The sequence below is a fragment of the Spinacia oleracea genome, chromosome 4 (assembly GCF_020520425.1).
Source record: "Spinacia oleracea cultivar Varoflay chromosome 4, BTI_SOV_V1, whole genome shotgun sequence".
Classification (NCBI taxonomy): domain Eukaryota; kingdom Viridiplantae; phylum Streptophyta; class Magnoliopsida; order Caryophyllales; family Amaranthaceae; genus Spinacia; species Spinacia oleracea.
In genome coordinates, this window is record NC_079490.1 from 89673880 (window position 1) to 89695259 (window position 21380).

The window sequence follows — 21380 nt, forward strand, 5'->3', positions numbered from 1 at the left end:
ACGAAGCCAGGCCCGCACCAAGCAAGTCGAGCGCCCAAACACGGAGCTGCCACAGCCTCGCCAGGCCCAGTGCAAGGCCAGGCCCAGCAAGGCCTTTGGCGCGCGCGCTGAGCGCGCTCGTGGGCTGCGAGCAGCGATTGCTCGTGTGGGCCGCAAGGCCTGCGCGGGTGGTGCGATGCTCGTGGCCATACGACGCTCGTGTTCGTAACGAATCCTAATCCTATCGGAATTCGTGTATTGATTAAATCCTAATCCTAATAGATTAAATTTATTATTTAGAGTTCAAATAGGATTCTAATTAATAAATTCACATCCTAGTAGGATTATAATTCCTTTTCCATATCTCTATAAATAGGTGCCTAGGGTCATAATTTATAGATACAATTGAAGTATTCAAAGGTAAGGTTTTTAAGCAAAATCAGCCAAACACTTGCACCATAATAGCCGAAATTCCTAAGCAACATTAAGGGCGATTCTAGTTGGTCAAGCTTAAGGCGGATCCGGACGTGCTGTGGACTATCTACGGAGGGACGACACTTGGAGTCCTAAAGACTTATTCTTGTTCGGTTCGGGCGCAGCTAGGGAAGGCACGCTACAAAGTGTATGCATCTAAACTATGCTAAATGATTATTTGTAAATAATATGTTTCCTGGCTTTATGGTTTTTCCGCATGATTTATGTTTTGTCATATGTATCATAACCTAACAGATTGCTGTGGTGGTGGTTGGTAGGGTTGTTGTGGTGGTGGAGGATGTTGAATCTGATGGGGGTTCTGGACATTAGTACTCCTATATGATAGCAGGGGGTTATTTTTATACCCCTCGTTGTAAGAGTTGGAGTACGGATTATTCTGCTTGTAGGACTGGAATGCATTGCATTGTTCGATGGAGCTCCTACATTCCTACGCATAATAACCTTGCACCCCACAACTATCACAGACATTGGAAAATTGGGCACTCATTGCAGCGACACTAGCATGATGGGCGGACTGAGAAGATGCAGTTTGCATATTATCAAGTTTGTGATGTAGGGCAGTTAGCTAAGCAGTAAGTTGTTCAATAGAATTCATCTCATGCTTAACACCCCGGTCATCAAAGCCTCTAGGACTCTCATATTGGGCACTATGAATGGTCATCTCCTCAATCACCTCCAAAGCTCTAGGCACATGGAGTTGCATAAATCTCCCACTAGCAGCAGAATCTAGAATAAGTCTAGACTCGTTACACAGACCGTTGTAAAATTGTTGGATCAAGAACTAGTCACTCAAACCATGGTGTGTGCACTCTCTCTGCAAATCCTTGAACCTTTCCCAGACTTCAAACAAGCTCTCGTATGCCTGTTGGGTAATGGAAATTATCTCTCCCCTCAGACGAGCCGTCTTCTCAGGTGGGAAGTATTTCACATAGAAAGCAAGAGCCAAAGAATACCAATCGGTGATTTTCATAGCTACTCGGTTGAGCCCATTAATCCATCGCTTTGCCTTCCCACTCAATGAAAATGGAAAGAGCATCTCCATAGTCTGCTCTGGTGTTAGATTCTTCTGCTTAACAGTAGCGCAATATTGAATGAAAGTCTAAATATCGAGATTAGGGTCTTCACCCTTTTCCCCACCGAATTGGTGCCTCTCAATCATATTTATCAATTGTGGTTCAATCTTGAAATTCTCGACCGCAATAGAAGGCATGATCGCCTTAGAAAACACATACAGACTTGGCTTAGAATAATCTGTAAGCCTTGGCTCAAGTGGTGGTGTTTCGTCACCCATCTCTGAATCTGTATGGAATAGATTACCACTTAGATGGTCGGATTCAGAGTCCGAATAGTCTCTCAACTGTTCAACGAATCTACGCCGTCTACGAAAGGTCCGTTCAGGTTCAGGTCGAACGGAGTCAGATCGCTGGTATGGACAGTCCTGGGCATAAACAAGCAAAACTAGAAAACAGTCGTGAGATCCGATCTCAAGGAACGGGAGTTCCTTGAGAAGTAACAAACAATAATCTAGAAATAACAATTAATAACAGAAAATAAAACCGTTTCCCCGGCAATGGCGCCAAAATTTGACAGGCTAAAGTCGTATCACCTTATCAAAAATAAACCTAAGTCCACTAACAAAATAGTAAGGGAAGTAGGGATCGTATCCACAGGGAAACAGGCGTTCTTTCTACTATTAATTAACTAATCTAGACTATTGGTAACAAAAGGTTTGGGTTGGTTTGTAGATTAAACTAAAGCAATAATTAAAATGGAAAATATCAATGCTAAGGGAATCTATGGCAACGGTTCACCACAAATGCAGACCGGGATTTGACAACGGACAATAACAATCAATTAATAATCATAACTAGGAAAACATGCATCTCTCGAATCTTATGAATTCCTTAGGATAATAAATCTAGCAGGCTCTCGCTATGTACTAGAAATAACTCCTATCTAATAGCCACAGACCAAAAACATCAGATTTATACCTCTCGGCGCATGATCTAAGGTTAATCAAACTCAAATCAAAATAGTTCGGCCGAACAGAATTGACGAGCAATAATAATAAGCTATAGAAATTACAATAATTAATCAACTAATCAAGTCCACAATTAATCCAAACAATGTATTCATAGATCCCCTAAACCCTAGAAATTGAACTACTCACTCATGATAACAAATAACTAAGCAATCAATATAATAGAAAACATGATCAAAAGCGATTAATAACGCAAAATAGAAATCAATACCTAAATGAAGAACAAAAGGATGAACTAAAAATTGAAGCTTTGATTCAAATTAAAAGTAAGTGTTTTGAACAATTTAGAGAGAAAAACTAAAATAAAACTAAGTACTAATACTAGAATGAAAGATGTTTACTAAAAATAAAAGGGCTAGTATTTATAGTTTGCCCAAAATACAAGCCAAAAGCCGGAAAAAAAAAACTCGCGAAATACGCTGGAGGTTGGCGTCGCCCGATCCGGCAGAGCTTCGCCCGATCGGGCGGTTTGCGAAAAGTCCACAGCAGCACCAGAATGACCGCCCGATCCGGATCGAGCGAATCCCGCCCGATCGGGCGCGCGTTGACGACTTCAAAGTGTTAGGTTATGATACATATGACAATTCATAAATCATGCGGAAAAACCATTTAGCCAGGAATACATATTATTTACACATAATCATATAGCATAATTTAGATGCATACTCTTTGTTGCGTGCCTTCCCTAGCTGCGCCCGAACCGAACAAGAACAAGTCTTTAGGACTCCAAGTGTCGTCCCTCCGTAGATAGTCCACAGCACGTCCGGATCCGCCTTAAGATTGACCAACTAGAATCGCCCTTAAGGTACTAGAATTTTCGGCACTCTTAGGTAAGAAATATGACTGAATTTTTCTCTCAAAACTCACTTTGAATACTTGAATTAATCTCTAAAAATATGTGACCCTAGGCACGTATTTATAGAGTTATGGAAAGGGAATTGGAATCCTAGTAGGATACGATTTAATTAAACTTAGAATCCTACAAGAACTCTAATTAATTAATTTATCCTTTTAGGAATAGGAATTTAATCATATACTAATTCTAATAGTTTTAGGAATCGTGCATGAACACAAACTCACACACACACGGCAGCCACGATGGGCCGCCCATGCGTGTGCGTGTGAGCAGCAGCCCACGCAGCGAGGCCATGGCCTTGGCGCGCGCTGGGCCTGCCTTGCGATGGGCCTGGGCGCTGCCTTGGCTGGGCGCGCGTTTGGCTTGCTGGGCGATGGCCCGACTTCGTGCTGGGCCTTCGTCCGGCAGGCCTCGTCCGATGCTAATTCGTACGATACGATTCCGATTAAATTCCCGGTTCCGGAATTCATTTCCGATACGAACAATATTTAATATTTCCGATTCCGGAATCAATTTCCGTTTCGAACAAATATTTAATATTTCCGTTTCCGGAATTATTTTCCGATTCCGATAATATTTCCGATTCTAACAATATTTCCGTTTCCGGCAATATTTCTGATTCTGGTAATATTTCCATTTCCGATAATATTTTCCGATACGTACCATGTTTCTGTTTCCGGCAACATCTACGACTTGGATAATATTTATATTTCCGATACGATCCATATTTCCGTTTCCGGCAATATCATCGTTTCCAGAGTATTCATTTCTTGCCTGTGACGATCTCAGCTCCCACTGAAACCAAGATCCGTCGATTCCGAATATCCATAGATGGAGTATCTAATGCCATTAAATACTTGATCCGTTTACGTACTATTTGTGTGACCCTACGGGTTCAGTCAAGAGTAAGCTGTGGATTAATATCATTAATTCCACTTGAACTGAAGCGGCCTCTAGCTAGGCATTCAGCTCACTTGATCTCACTGAATTATTAACTTGTTAATTAATACTGAACCGCATTTATTAGACTTAACATAGAATGCATACTTGGACCAAGGGCATTATTTCCTTCAGTCTCCCACTTGTCCTTAGGGACAAGTGTGCATTTCCTAATTCCTTTGTCGCTCGATGCTTGCTCTTGAACATAAGGTAAGAGTTGTCATCCTTATTATGTCCAGAGGTGTTCCTCGGTTTCAGAGTTCAACTGATCAAATAAACAGATAATCATAGCCTATGATTCATCCGAGCACGGCCATGCATTTCACAGTTTCTAGCTCTCCGAGTGGCCTTGTACAACTTTTAAGCATCTCATCCCGATTTATGGGAGGACAATCCCAATCTTGCGATCTTGAGATTAGACTTTGTTTGATAGGTGATTACCTGAGCGTTGCCTTTATAGCCTCCTTTTACGGTGCGACGGTTGGTCAACGTCAAAGCAACCAGTTCTCAAACAAGTAATCTCAAATCACTCAGGTATTGAGGATTTAGTGTCTAATAATTTTAATGAAATTTACTTATGACAGATTTTCATCTCTTACAGTAAAGTTTCATAGGTCTTGTCCGATACTAGTCTTCCCAAAGTAAGTATCTATGCAAATGATTATGACATTGCCATGTCCACATAGTTCAAGAAACAGAACTACTAGTCATCTTGCATTCTAATCGTCTAACGTTTTCTATGCGTCCAATTTTATAGAAAACTCCGACTAGGGACCATTTTCAACCTTTGACATTAAAGTTCACTTGATAGACATTTCTTAGTCACAGGACTGGTCCTGACAGTCTATCTTGAATATATCGTCAAATTGAACGGACTCATCATTTAATAAACCACAAATTAAATGGAAAAATGAATTCTTTTCATTTATTGTGAATGATTAACCAATAATGTTTTACAAAGATTTAAACTCTAAAACTTTAAAACATTAAACAGAGACATCAAAGCCATTCTCCAATATGCTTGATTCCCATAGCTGCAGTGTGCGAGTTGTGCTTCGCCTGCGGCAGAGGTTTAGTCATCAGTTCCAATTTTTCTTATCTCGACTTCTTTTCTTTCAACGAACTCTCGTAGAAGGTGAAATCTACGAAGTACATGCTTGACTCTCTGGTGGTGTCTAGGCTCCTTTGCCTGTGCAATAGCTCCGTTATTGTCACAATACAGGGCTATTGGTCCTTTAATGGAGGGGACTACACCAAGTTCACCTATGAACTTCCTTAGGCATATAGCTTCCTTTGCTGCTTCATGTGCAGCAATGTACTCCGCTTCAGTTGTAGAATCCGCAATGGTGCTTTGCTTAGCACTTTTCCAGCTTACTGCTCCTCCGTTGAGGCAGAATACAAACCCAGACTGTGATCTGAAATCATCTTTGTCGGTTTGGAAACTTGCGTCCGTATAGCCTTTAACAATTAATTCATCATCTCCACCATAGACCAGGAAGTCATCTTTGTGCCTTTTCAGGTACTTCAGAATGTTCTTGGCAGCAGTCCAATGCGCCTCTCCTGGGTCTGACTGGTATCTGCTCGTAGCACTGAGTGCGTACGCAACATCCGGGCGTGTACATATCATAGCATACATTATTGAACCAATCAATGATGCATATGGAATCCCATTCATTCGTCTACGCTCATCAAGTGTTTTTGGGCACTGAGTCTTGCTTAGAGTCATTCCATGAGACATGGGTAGGTAGCCTCGCTTGGAGTCCGCCATCTTGAACCTATCAAGCACCTTATTGATATAAGTGCTTTGACTAAGTCCAATCATCCTTTTAGATCTATCTCTGTAAATCTTGATGCCCAATATGTACTATGCTTCTCCTAGATCCTTCATCGAAAAACATTTCCCAAGCCAAATCTTGACAGAGTTCAACATAGGAATGTCATTTCCGATAAGTAATATGTCGTCGACATATAATACTAGGAAAGAAATTTTGCTCCCACTGACCTTCTTGTATACACAAGATTCGTCTGCGTTCTTGATGAAACCAAAGTCACTGACTGCTTCATCAAAACGTATATTCCAGCTCCTGGATGCCTGCTTCAATCCGTAGATTGATTTCTTTAGCTTGCATACCTTTTTAGCATTCTTTGGATCCTCAAAACCTTCAGGCTGTGTCATAAACACAGTTTCTGTTAAAACGCCGTTTAAGAAAGCAGTTTTGACATCCATCTGCCATATTTCGTAATCGTAATATGCAGCGATTGCTAACATTATCCGAATAGACTTTAGCATTGCAACTGGTGAAAAGGTTTCATCGTAGTCCACACCGTGGACTTGCCTGTAACCTTTTGCAACCAATCTAGCTTTGAAAACTTCAAGTTTCCCATCCTTGTCCTTTTTCAGTTTGAAAACCCATTTGCTTCCAATGGCTTGGTAGCCATCTGGCAAATCGACCAAATCCCATACTTGGTTTTCAGACATGGAGTCTAATTCAGATTGCATGGCTTCTTGCCATTGCTTGGAGCTAGGGCTCGTCATAGCTTGTTTGTAAGTTGCAGGTTCATCACTTTCAAGTAATAGAACGTCATAGCTCTCGTTCGTCAAAATACCTAAGTACCTTTCCGGTTGAGATCTATATCTTTGCGATCTACGCGGGGTAACATTTCTAGATTGACCATGATTCTCACCAGATTCTTCTAAAGATCTCTGAGTTTCATCCTGAATGTCATCTTGAGCATTCTCTAGAGTTTGTTGTTCGACTCGAATTTCTTCAAGGTCTACTTTTCTCCCACTTGTCATTTTGGAAATGTGATCTTTCTCCAAAAAGACACCCTCTCGAGCAACAAACACTTTGTTCTCAGATGTATTGTAGAAGTAATACCCCTTTGTTTCCTTTGGATAGCCCACAAGGATACATTTGTCAGATTTTGGATGAAGTTTGTCTGAAATTAATCGTTTGACGTATACTTCACATCCCCAAATCTTAAGAAAAGACACATTTGGAGGCTTTCCAAACCATAATTCGTATGGAGTCTTTTCGACGGCTTTAGACGGAGCTCTATTTATAGTGAGTGCAGCTGTATTTAGTGCATGTCCCCAAAATTCCAATGGAAGTTCGGCCTGACCCATCATTGACCTGACCATGTCTAGCAAGGTTCTGTTCCTCCGTTCCGATACACCGTTCCATTGTGGTGTTCCAGGAGGAGTCAATTCTGATAGAATTCCACATTCTTTCAGATGGTCATCAAATTCATAGCTCAGATATTCACCGCCTCTATCAGACCGCAGTGCCTTAATCTTCTTGCCTAATTGATTCTCTACTTCACTCTGAAATTCCTTGAATTTGTCAAAGGATTCAGACTTATGCTTCATTAGGTAGACATAACCATACCTACTGAAGTCATCAGTAAAAGTGATAAAGTAGCTGAAACCACCTCTAGCATTTGTACTCATTGGTCCACATACATCTGTATGGATTAAACCCAATAGTTCATTTGCTCTTTCTCCAACTTTAGAGAAAGGTTGCTTTGTCATTTTGCCAAGTAAACATGATTCGCATTTACCATAATCCTCTAAGTCAAATGGTTCTAGAATTCCTTCCTTTTGAAGTCTTTCTAAGAGTTTCAAGTTTATATGGCCTAATCGACAATGCCACAGATAGGTGAGATCTGAATCATCCTTTTTGGCCTTTTTGGTATTTATGTTATATACTTGTTTGTCGTGATCTAATAAATAAAGTCCATTGACTAATCTAGCAGATCCATAAAACATCTCTTTAAAATAAAACGAACAACTATTGTCTTTTATTAAAAAGGTAAATCCCTTAGCATCTAAGCAAGAAACTGAAATGATGTTTTTAGTAAGACTTGGAACATGGAAACAATCTTCCAGTTCCAAAACTAGCCCGGAGGGCAACGACAAATAGTAAGTTCCTACAGCTAATGCAGCAATCCGTGCTCCATTTCCCACTCGTAGGTCGACTTCACCCTTGCTTAACTTTCTACTTCTTCTTAGTCCCTGTGGATTGGAACATAAGTGTGAGCCACAACCTGTATCTAATACCCAAGAAGTTGAATTAGCAAGTATACAGTCTATAACGAAAATACCTGAAGATGGAACGACTGTTCCGTTCTTCTGATCTTCCTTTAGCTTCAAGCAATCTCTCTTCCAATGCCCCTTCTTCCTGCAGTAGAAGCATTCGGATTCAGAAGTGGGTTGACTGACCTTCCTCTTTACAGATTTGGCGCCAGTTTGCTTAGTTGGGCTGGCCTTGTTGCCACCTTTCTTAGCATTCCTCTTCTTTCCAGATTTCTTGAACTTGCCCCCACGCACCATAAGCACATCCTGCTTATCACTTTTGAGCGTCTTTTCAGCGGTCTTCAGCATACCGTGAAGCTCAGTGAGCGTTTTGTCCAGACTATTCATACTGTAGTTCAGTTTGAACTGATCATACCCGCTATGAAGAGAATGGAGGATGGTGTCTATAGCCATTTCCTGAGAAAATTGCTGATCCAGCCGACTCATATTCTCAATGAGTCCAATCATTTTGAGAACATGTGGACTTACGGGCTCGCCTTTCTTAAGCTTGGTCTCAAGAATTTGCCTATGAGTCTCGAATCTTTCGACTCGAGCCAGATCTTGGAACATGTTCTTCAACTCACTGATGATTGTGAAAGCATCGGAGTTGATGAACGTTTTCTGCAGATCCGCACTCATGGTGGAGAGCATTAGACATTTCACATCCTTGTTGGCATCAATCCAACGATTGAGGGCTGCCTGAGTGACCCCGTCGCCTGCAGCTTCGGGCATCGCCTCATCTAGGGCATACTCCTTTTCTTCCTGCATAAGAACTATTTGCAAGTTCCTTTGCCAGTCAAGGAAGTTTTTCCCGTTCAACTTCTCCTTTTCGAGAATTGATCGAATGTTGAATGAATTGTTGTTTGCCATATTAAAAACTACAATTGAATAGAATAAACAGATAAATAACCATTCACAGTTTCTCTTAATAAACTTAAATTCTAGCATACATGCATAATTCAATGTTTATTAAGCATTTTATTCAAGTTATGTGTTCCGGCAGGTGTGAATAAAATGATTCCAAGATCCTAAAATCATTGAAGAACTAAGCACAGTTTGTCGACTTAATCCTAGAACATCTTAGGTAAGCAAAAGCCTTTTGCTAATAGTCTAGAAACTATTCTTGGTTGATAGGTACGTCTAAGAACTTATTAGGTAAACCTATCGATTTTGCCACGACATAAAAGGACTCCTTACTTATATCGTTGAGTTTCACCAAAACTAACATGTACTCACAATTATTTGTGTACCTTGCCCCTTTAGGACCAATAAGTAACACCTCGCTGAGCGAAAACTATTACTAGATTGATGTAAAGGATATCCAAGCAAGTGTATATTTTGGCATGGCACCTTATAACTCAATTTTTAAGTTTGGAACTTAAGGCTCTTACTATGTTGGTTAGATTTTAAGTGAACTAAAATCCTTAATCATGCAACATAATCAAGCTTTTGATCTCATGCATTTTAAGACATATTTAAAAGCAATAAATAACTTAAAACATGCATAAGATAAATGTGATCTAGTATGGCCCGACTTCATCTTGAAGCTTTGACTTCAAAGTCCGTCTTGAAAATCTTCGTGGGAGGCACCATTTTCTTCAAATAGGATAAGCTATAACTAATTACAACTATTTGATGGTACGCAGACCATATTTGAATTGAAAAATAACTTTGGTACTTTAGACCAATTACATTCAAATTAATGGTACGCAGACCATATTTTCTATCCTATTTGGGCCATACTAGTCACTTCATAACCTGCAAAACAGTACATATACAATATATACCATTCACCCATTCATTATCATGAATGGCCCACATAGCTGGTTAGTAAAACACATTATGCATCACGTAAACATTTGCAGCAATTAATCAAGGGCACCAATAATCTACCAATTATTCAGTCCTTATTAATTCTAATCAAGTTGTTTTAACCTTAAGGATTTGTAGACCTAATCAAGAGTTTATGACTAAAAGGGCTCCCACTTAAACCAATAAATTCATATGCTTTACTAATTTTAAACATAAAAATGTATTTCTAGTCTAACCGGAAACATACAAATTTAATTAAAATTTAAAGCTCATATAAATTTATAATTGAATCCAAAAGTTTAATTTAATTTCAGTCGTATTTAAATTAATTCATGATTTTAATTTTAGTAAAATAATTAGAATAAATAAAATTTATTATAATTACAATATTCAAAATCAAAATCCAAGAAAATAATTTAAATTATTAATTTTAAAATTAATTAAAATTACGTAAACTGAAAAATTTCAAATTAAACATTCAAAACGATCTAATCGCAACGCAAACACCCTACGCATCGCACGCCCATGGGCCGCACGCACACAGCCATCGCTGGCCATGTGCGCGCAGCCCATGCGCTCGTCGCATAGCTGCTGCATCTCCATCGCAAGCCATCGCACGCTGTGGTGCTTGCTGTGCGCGCGCCAGCGCTCGACGTACGCGAGCCATCGCTCGTTGTGCGCGCTCGCCAGCGCACGCTGCGCGCGCTCCATCGCTCGCTGTGCGCGCGCGCCATTGCTCGCTGTGCGCGCGAGCCATCGCTCGCTGTGCGCGAGCAATTGCGCGCGTTCAACGCTGGGCGCAGCGCTCGTGGCACGCGAGCTTGCGCTCGCTGCGCGCGAGGCTGCGCGCGCTTGCGCGAGGCAGTGCGCGTTGTGGCGCAGCTCGCTTGCTGCCCACACGCGACTGCCATGGCTTGCCTTTCGCCCATGCCCATACGTCCATAGCTCGTGGCCCACGACACAAGGCAGGGCTGCTGCCTTGTGCTCGTGCACCATGCCTTGCTCATTGCATTCGTGCCGCACGGGCGACGAGCTCCCTTGCTCGTCGTCGCATGCCCGCACTATACAACACCCCTTAAGGGTAACACAAAGCGTCCATTGCTTTGTGCGTGCAAGTTATATGAACGAATCGCATAAAAAATTTAAAATTTATATTTAAAATTAATGACAAATTAATAAATAATATTAATTTCATAATTTTAGGGCGAAAAATCGAAAATTTATTATTCAATTGATTTCCGATTATTATGGATTCAAGCCTAGGTCATAAAAATTTAAAATTTATCATAAATTTACAATTTTTATGGTGGTTTTTAATCATAGGTTTCTAATTAAATTATAATTAATTATGAAAATCAAATTAATTCTAAATTATTCTAATTTTCAACAAATTAATCATAATTACAAATTAGATTGCATAATTAACAAGGCTAGGAATTCAAACTTGTTAAACATATACAGTAGGTCAATCAAAAATTCAAGATTTATCAACAAGAATCGCAAATATTTAATTTAACATCTTAAATTTACGAAATTTTGCATTCGAAAAACTAAAACCTTCGAAAAGTCATAGTTAGGATTCGAATTGGATGAGTAACGGGTTCGGCAGAAAAATACTATTTTTGTCAAAATTTTAGAATGCCTTTTACATGCGGAATTGACACAAAAATCACTCGATTTGGATGAGTAACGAAGAAACTGCCGAAAAACTGCGTACGTATAATTAAATAAACGCAATTTGCAATTAATTAACAATTACGAAAATTAATCACCCCTTTTAATTCTTGCAAATTTGTAATATTTAACCATGTTCATGCAATTTAGATTATGAAAATAATAAGGGGCTCGTGATACCACTGTTAGGTTATGATACATATGACAATTCATAAATCATGCGGAAAAACCATTTAGCCAGGAATACATATTATTTACACATAATCATATAGCATAATTTAGATGCATACTCTTTGTTGCGTGCCTTCCCTAGCTGCGCCCGAACCGAACAAGAACAAGTCTTTAGGACTCCAAGTGTCGTCCCTCCGTAGATAGTCCACAGCACGTTCGGATCCGCCTTAAGATTGACCAACTAGAATCGCCCTTAAGGTACTAGAATTTTCGGCACTCTTAGGTAAGAAATATGACTGAATTTTTCTCTCAAAACTCACTTTGAATACTTGAATTAATCTCTAAAAATATGTGACCCTAGGCACGTATTTATAGAGTTATGGAAAGGGAATTGGAATCCTAGTAGGATACGATTTAATTAAACTTAGAATCCTACAAGAACTCTAATTAATTAATTTATCCTTTTAGGAATAGGAATTTAATCATATACTAATTCTAATAGTTTTAGGAATCGTGCATGAACACAAACTCACACACACACGGCAGCCACGATGGGCCGCCCATGCGTGTGCGTGCGAGCAGCAGCCCACGCAGCGAGGCCATGGCCTTGGCGCGCGCTGGGCCTGCCTTGCGGTGGGCCTGGGCGCTGCCTTGGCTGGGCGCGCGTTTGGCTTGCTGGGCGATGGCCCGACTTCGTGCTGGGCCTTCGTCCGGCAGGCCTCATCCGATGCTAATTCGTACGATACGATTCCGATTAAATTCCCGGTTCCGGAATTCATTTCCGATACGAACAATATTTAATATTTCCGATTCCGGAATCAATTTCCGTTTCGAACAAATATTTAATATTTCCGTTTCCGGAATTATTTTCCGATTCCGATAATATTTCCGATTCTGACAATATTTCCGTTTCCGGCAATATTTCTGATTCTGGTAATATTTCCATTTCCGATAATATTTTCCGATACGTACCATGTTTCTGTTTCCGGCAACATCTACGACTTGGATAATATTTATATTTCCGATACGATCCATATTTCCGTTTCCGGCAATATCATCGTTTCCGGAGTATTCATTTCTTGCCTGTGACGATCTCAGCTCCCACTGAAACCAAGATCCGTCGATTCCGAATATCCATAGATGGAGTATCTAATGCCATTAAATACTTGATCCGTTTACGTACTATTTGTGTGACCCTACGGGTTCAGTCAAGAGTAAGCTGTGGATTAATATCATTAATTCCACTTGAACTGAAGCGGCCTCTAGCTAGGCATTCAGCTCACTTGATCTCACTGAATTATTAACTTGTTAATTAATACTGAACCGCATTTATTAGACTTAACATAGAATGCATACTTGGACCAAGGGCATTATTTCCTTCACAAAGTTCCTTTATTTCGCCCGATCTTCTCACTTTGCCCTGAGCTCAAAGGGCGATTTGCTAAAGTCATCGCCCTTCCCCCATATCACCGAGTCTAACTCCCCGGGCTCAACCATAAGCATCTAAGGCTCCCGAAAGTCGACGCTAGTTGTCCTGAACTTCCTCGGGCTCGTGTAGTGGCCTAAATCACCATGAAACGGGTCTAAAAAGACCAATTTCTCACTAATCAATCCTGAAACTCAAGGCACACTCAATAACACAGATTAGTACTAAAAACGGCTCCTAAGAGCTCATTTGATGCATAAAAGTACTAAGGGGCGGGGGTAAAACTCTATATAAAACACACATATCAAGTACGCACTCTTTATTGCTTTGGACAGCTAAGTGCATCCCCAATAATTCAAGATTCCAAAAGCCGCAAGCCGCGCGATTCCAAGCGGTCCGAGTCAGCGCTTCGGGCCGATTTCAGGTCAATATGTTCAAAATTCAAACATTCTAGTCCTAGATCGGCGTCCTAAGTCGGGTCTGCATGTGCATAAGCAAAAGTTGAATATACTTTGACTTGCGCTTTTTCTAACCAAAAAACCTCAGTCAAAGTGGGGGCTTATAGTGGGTATGTACAGCCGAAAAAATGGGCAAATATTTTTCAATTTTGCATGCATGCATATAGCTACAAATTTCAAAGGCACACACAACGCATACAAAATTCAAACCATACAAAATACAAAAATTCCAAACTTTACAAAATTCAAGTACAGAACCATACAACCATACAAAATTCAAGTTCCAAATAAGAGCCTACAAAATCCATACAAAAACAACCCATAAAAAAACCAATCAAGGCAAGCTGGAACTCGCTACCATGCAGGATCAGTCCGAGTCATCATCAGCCGTAATGTTAACCACGTGCTCCTTGTTCCTGTTTCGGCTCCTATAGCGCTCCAGATCCTGATCCAGCTCCGTCCCAGGGGTAGCAGGCTCCTGCTCCGAAATACGAAGGGTACCGGGAGGACGATAAGTTCCCTGCTGAGGGGAAGGATACTGATAAGGTTGCGGGAAAGCCATGAACTAGCGCTGCATCTCAAAAGCCTGTGCCTGGCGCATCCTCTCCATCTCCTTCCAATAAGCCCAAGAATCTGTACTCCAAGGCTGAGAGCTACTCGCTCCGAAATAAGGACCAGCAGGGGAGGCATAAAAGGCATCGAACTGCCCGGACCTCCAAAAGAATGCCTGGTAGGCTCAGCATATGTAAAGGGAATAGCTCCCATATCAACATCAGAATGCCTCTGATAAGTACTAGTACCAGAACCCAGGCCCAGACCTAAGCTCGGTCCGTCCTGCCCTCTCTAAGTCCCCACCGGGGGCTCCCTGTCAACAGAATCTCGGCGACCTCGACGGCGCTCCTATACAAAATTCAAAATTTAAGAATCAGACATCCATATTAAAATTTCAAGGATACAAAATTTCACAGTCAATGAATGCACCTCTTCGTTCCGGCCAGTAAGCTTCTTGGTCAGATTGGCGCAATGCCTCTTCAAGGAATCAATCACAAGCATCCAGCGACGCACTCTCACCCGAGGTGCCTGCATACAAGATTCAAATTTACTTTCCAGATACAAGATTACAATCAACTTCGAGAAAATACAACGGTACTTACAGTTGCATAATGCTCCGGTGCAGCATCGTACGCCCTCCGATATGGAGGAGAAGCCACAGGAACAGTCACCTCCACATGCTCTCCGTCCGAGTCAACATAGCGGATAACCCTGTGATCATAGGGAATATCCTCGGGGTCGATCTCCTCCTCCTGCAAACATTCATACAATGATCAAGAGTACAAGAATACAAGAGCACAAGCTCAAAAGCTCACCGGCAGTACGAAGCGTACAGGTGGAGCAAGCCTCGCCAAAAGGCCCTCAAGATTGCCTCTCCTATCTATAAAATTCTCCCAAGGGAGACAAACGGCATCGCCCCTAGCCTCCATGGCATCCAAATAAAACCGGACAACATCTTCAATCGTTGCCAACATGGTCTCCGGTGGGTCCTTGGGGATAAGCCTACCTCTCGTACTATGTTGAAGAGACACTCGCTCTCCCATGTACCACATATGGCGATACACCCCCGGGAGCAAGACCCTTCGTCCAGACAAGAAGTGGGCATGCATGGCCGAAGTAGGTGTAGGGGCACCAGCAAAAGGACGCCAAACCACCTACAGAACAGACAACTCAGACAAGTATACAAGTGCAACAGATACGAAAGACTAGAACAGTACAAAGGCATACCTGCTCAACAGGCAAAACCCGCAAACCTATGCGGAAGGTCGCCAAAGACACCCTTCTACGCACCGCTCCTACCCAAGAGGCAGCATACGGGTAAGCCGCAACCCCAGTACGACTCGGCGCCAAAGTCGGAAAATGCTCGTACATCCAGATCTTCAAAAAGCATGCAAAAGCATCGGTCAAATCCTACGTGTACAAGATTCAAGATACAAACATACAAGTACAAAATACAAAGTACAAGGAGTCCCAAATACCTCCAGCACGCTCCACAAAGCAGCAACGCTCGCCTTGTTCTCCGGTGAAGTCCGGGAAGCATTCTTCAAAAGGTGGTTGTATGCCAGACCACCCAGTTAGGGCCTGAAACAGCCCTCAAGTCACTAAAAGCTCCCAGGAAGCCAATCAGCACCCGGCTACTCCTGCTCGGGGCCATCACTCTACTCACAAGGGCCATGAGGAAGAGTCGAACCCTCTGCTCCGCAGATATGTCCGCGCTGCGGATCCCAGCCATGATCACCGTCACAGGAGCACGGGTGTCATCCGTCATCAAGTCAACAACAGAGCCAATCAACTCCCTGACACCGTTCGAATGCCATGTCAACTCAGAGTCGAAGGTCACATTCCTCTCAGAAAAGGGGAGGCCTGTAATCATAGCAAACTCGAAAGGGGTAATGGTGATCTCCCCCCCATGCCATATGAAAAGTGTTGGTGGTATCCCACCACCGCTCCAGCAGGGCCTGTAGTCGGGCTTTGATGCCCGTCCTCCCTTGAGAATCACCCAAAGCATGCCAGAAATCAACCAGGCCCGTCTGCAGCCAGATCGCCCGAGCCTCCGCGTTGTCATAGACAGCCGGGAAAACATCATAAAGATCCCTCAAAGACCAAAATGTACGCAACGACTCCCCTTCAGCCTACAAATGGGTGGATCAGTTCAAAATCTATACAAATTCAAGAGACAAATTCAAAGTGCAGTACAAGGCTCACCAAACCAGCGCGTGGCCGCTGGGACAGATGAAACTCTGGCCGAAATACAAGATCCGAAGACCGCCAACCATTGCCGTCAAAGATAGGGACTCTCTGCAGTATTATGCCTGGCTATGGCACATTCGTTGCCGCCGCTTCGTCATCCGAGGCATCCACTATAGCAGCTCGAACTGCCGAACGTTTGGCGAGCTTCCTCCGTGTATGACGAGGCATGCTAAGTCATTCGAAATACATAAAATCAACATTCAAGATTGGGGGCTATCTTATACTAGCCCGTACAAAAATCAAGGTTCTATCAATCCCCAGTGGCAATACAAGTTCAATTAGGGACCTCTATTTCAACAGAAAATTCTACCCCAACGCCTAGGCTATCCATGCCGAAGCATGAATACAAGTTCTACCCCAACGCCTAGGCTATCCATGCCGAAGTAGGAATACAAGTTCTACACCAACGCCTAGGCTATCCATGCCGAAGCCAATATTCAAAAATTCTACAAACAACATCTAGGCATCCTAGCCTACTCTCCCACAAGACCCAACAAGGTCACCAGTGAGGTCTGAAGGAAATAATGCCCTTGGTCCAAGTATGCATTCTATGTTAAGTCTAATAAATGCGGTTCAGTATTAATTAACAAGTTAATAATTCAGTGAGATCAAGTGAGCTGAATGCCTAGCTAGAGGCCGCTTCAGTTCAAGTGGAATTAATGATATTAATCCACAGCTTACTCTTGACTGAACCCGTAGGGTCACACAAATAGTACGTAAACGGATCAAGTATTTAATGGCATTAAATACTCCATCTATGAATATTCGGAACCGACGGATCTTGGTTTCAGTGGGAGCTAAGATCGTCACAGGCAAGAAATGAATACTCCGGAAACGATGATATTGCCGGAAACGGAAATATGGATCGTATCGGAAATATGAATATTATCCAAGTCGTAGATGTTACCGGAAACGGAAACATGGTACGTATCGGAAAATATTATTGGAAATGGAAATATTACCAGAATCGGAAATATTGCCGGAAACGGAAATATTGTCAGAATCGGAAATATTGCCGGAATCGGAAAATAATTCCGGAAACGGAAATATTAAATATTTGTTCGAAACGGAAATTAATTCCGGAATCGGAAATATTAAATATTGTTCGTATCGGAAATAGATTCCGGAAATGGAAATTTAATCGGAAGCGTATCGTACGAATTAGCATCGGACGAGGCCTGCCGGACGAAGGCCCAGCACGAAGCCAGGCCGTCGCCCAGCAAGCACGCACGCCACAAGCCCAGCGCGCGCCAAGGCCACGGATGCGTGGGCCTTGCTGCGTGGGCTACAGCTCGCACGCATGGGCAGTCCTTGTGGCTGCCGTGTGTGTGTGAGTTTGTGCTCATGCGTGATTCCTGAATCAGCAAGAGTCAGTGTATGATTAAATGTCTATTCCTAATTGGATAAATTAATTAAATAGAATTCATGTAGGATTCTAATTCCAATTAATTCGCATCCTACTAGGATTACGATTCCTTTTCCATAACTCTATAAATAAAGGCCTAGGGGTCATAATTTATATACAAGTTTCAAAGTATTCAAAAGTGAGTTTTTTGAGAGAAAATTAAAACACATCTTGCTCATAAAAGTGCCGAATTTTCTAGTACCTTAAGGGCGATTCTAGTTGGTCAATCTTAAGGCGGATCCGGACGTGCTGTGGACTATCTACGGAGGGACGACATTTGGAGTCCTAAAAGACTTGTTCTTGTTCGGTTCGGGCGCAGCTAGGGAGGGCACGCAACAAAGAGTATGCATCTAATTATGCTATATGATTATGTGTAAATAATATGTTTCCTGGGTTAATGGTTGTTTCCGCATGATCTATGTAAATGTCATATGTATCATAACCTTACAGTGGTATCACGAGCCCCTTATTATTTTCATAATCTAAATTGCATGAACATGGTTAAATATTACAAATTTGCAAGAATTAAAAGGGGTGATTAATTTTCGTAATTGTTAATTAATTGCAAATTGCGTTTATTTAATTATATGTACACAGTTTTTCGGCAGTTTCTTCATTACTCATCCGAATTGAGTGATTTTTGTGTCAATTCCGTATGTAAAAGGCATTCTAAAATTTTGACAAAAATAGTATTTTTCTGCCGAACCCAGAATTCTCAAATTCGAAGCCTAACTATGACTTTTCGAAGGTTTTAGTTTTTCGGATGCAAAATTTCGTAAATTTAATATGTTAAATTAAATATTTGCGATTCCTGTTGATAAATCTTGAATTTTTGATTGACCTACTGCATATGTTTAACAAGTTTGAATGCCTAGTCTTGTTAATTATGCAATCTAATTTGTAATTATGATTAATTTGTTGAAAATTAGAATAATTTAGAATTAATTTGATTTTCATAATTAATTGTAATTTAATTAGAAACCTATGATTAAAAACCACCATAAAAATTGTAAATTTACGATAAGTTTTAAATTTTTATGACCTAGACTTGAATCCATATCAATCGGAAATCAATTGGATAATAAATTTTCGATTTTTCGCCCTAAAATTATGAAATTAATAATATTTATTAATTTGTCATTAATTTTAAATATAAATTTTAAATTTTTATGCGATTCGTTCAAATAACTTGCACGCACGAAGCAATGGACGCTTCGTGTTACCCTTAAGGGGTGTTGTATAATGCGGGCATGCGACGACGAGCAAGGGAGCTCGTCGCCCGTGCGGCACGAATGCAATGAGCAAGGGCGTAGTGCACGAGCGCAAGGCAGCAGCCCTGCCTTGTGTCGTGTGCCACGAGCAATGAACGTATGGGCATGGGCGAGGGGCGAGCCAAGGCAGTCGCGTGTGGGCAGCAAGCGAGCTGCGCCACAACGCGCGCTGCCTCGCACAAGTGCGCGCAGCCTCGCGCGCAGCGAGCGCAAGCTCGCGTGCCACGAGCGCTGCGCACAGCATCACTCGCGCGCACAGCGCGCGACGTCGCCCGCCCAGCGAGCGATGTCGCGCACCAGCGAGCGATGGCTCGCGCGCGCGCAGCGAGCGATCTCGCGCGCCAGCGAGCGATCTCGCGCCCCAGCGAGCGATGGCTCGCGCGCGCGCAGCGAGCGATCTCGCGCGCCAGCGAGCGAGCCAGCGCGCCCAGCGAGCGATCTCGCGCGCGCACTGCGAGCGATAGCTCGCGTGCGATGGGGCGCTGTGCGGAGGCTTGCGTTGGGACAGCAGCAGCTATGCTACGAGCGCATGGGATGCGCGCACATGGCCAGCAATGGCTGTGTGCGTACGGCCCATGGGCGTGCAACGCGTAGGGTGTTTGCGTTTCGATTAGATCGTTTTGAATGTTTAATTTGAAAATTTCAGTTCACGTAATTTTAATTAATTTTAAAATTAATAATTTGAATTAATTTCTTGGATTTTAATTTTGAATATTATAATTATAATAAATGGAATTTATTCTAATTATTTTACTAAAATTAAAATCATGAATTAATTTAAATGCGACTGAAATTAAATTAAATTTTTGGATTCAATTATAAATTTATATGAGCTTTAAATTTTAATTAAATTTGTATGTTTCCGGTTAGACTAGAAATACAATTTTATGTTTAAAATTAGTAAAGCATATGAATTTATTGGTTTGAGTGGGAGCGCTTTTTAGTCATAAACTCTTGATTAGGTCTACAAATCCTTAAGGTTAAAACAACTCGATTAGAATTAATAAGGACTGAATAATTGGTAGATTATTGGTGACCTTGATTAATTGCTGCAAATGTTTACGTGATGCATAATGTGTTTTACTAACCAGCTATGTGGGCCATTCATGATAATGAATGGGTGAATGGTATATATTGTATATGTACTGTTTTGCAGGTTATGAAGTGACTAGTATGGCCCAAATAGGATAGAAAATATGGTCTGCGTACCATTAATTTGAATGTAATTGGTCTAAAGCACCAAAGTTATTTTTCAATTCAAATATGGTCTGCGTACCATCAAATAGTTGTAATTAGTTATAGCTTATCCTATTTGAAGAAAATGGTGCCTCCCACGGAGATTTTCAAGACGGACTTTGAAGTCAAAGCTTCAAGATGAAGTCGGGCCATACTAGATCACAAATATCTTATGCATGTTTTAAGTTATTTATTGCTTTAAATATGTCTTAAAATGCATGAGATCATAAGCTTGATTATGTTGCATGATTAAGGATTTTAGTTCACTTAAAATCTAACCAACATAGTAAGAGCCTTAAGTTCCAAACCTAAAAATTGAGTTAAAAGGTGCCATGCCAAAATATACACTTGCTTGGATATCCTTTACATCAATCTAGTAATAGTTTTCGCTCAGCGAGGTGTTACTTATTGGTCCTAAAGGGGCAAGGTACACAAATAATTGTGAGTACATGTTAGTTTTGGTGAAACTCAACGATATAAGTAAGGAGTCCTTTTATGTCGTGGCAAATTCGATAGGTTTACCTAATAAGTTCTTAGACGTACCTATCAACCAAGAATAGTTTCTAGACTATTAGCAAAAGGCTTTTGCTTACCTAAGATGTTCTAGGATTAAGTCGACAAACTGTGCTTAGTTCTTCAATGATTTTAGGATCTTGGAATCATTTTATTCACACCTGCCGGAACACATAACTTGAATAAAATGCTTAATAAACATTGAATTATGCATGTATGCTAGAATT

General features: G+C 41.4%; 1 protein-coding gene and 1 non-coding gene across 2 annotated transcripts; one reads left to right on the plus strand and one right to left on the minus strand.

Annotated features, from left to right (window-relative positions):
• The first annotated feature begins 1265 nt into the window (after nucleotides 1-1265).
• LOC130460390 (small nucleolar RNA R71) lies at nucleotides 1266-1372 on the plus strand. The gene has a single exon (XR_008920267.1). It is a non-coding gene; the product is annotated as a small nucleolar RNA R71 (small nucleolar RNA).
• Nucleotides 1373-8192: 6820 nt separating this feature from the next.
• LOC130472436 (uncharacterized) lies at nucleotides 8193-8869 on the minus strand. The gene is made up of 2 exons (XM_056843383.1): nucleotides 8415-8869; nucleotides 8193-8325 (listed from the first exon to the last, which is right to left on the minus strand). Exons 1-2 carry the CDS (start codon nucleotides 8851-8853, stop codon nucleotides 8309-8311), a joined length of 456 nt encoding a protein of 151 aa, XP_056699361.1. The 5' UTR covers nucleotides 8854-8869; the 3' UTR covers nucleotides 8193-8308.
• Between the last annotated feature and the right edge of the window lie 12511 nt (nucleotides 8870-21380).

Excerpts from the sequence above, each read along its gene's own strand:
- LOC130472436 (XM_056843383.1), bottom strand. The coding sequence starts at position 8,853 with ATGATTGGACTCATTGAGAATATGAGTCGGCTGGATCAGCAATTTTCT.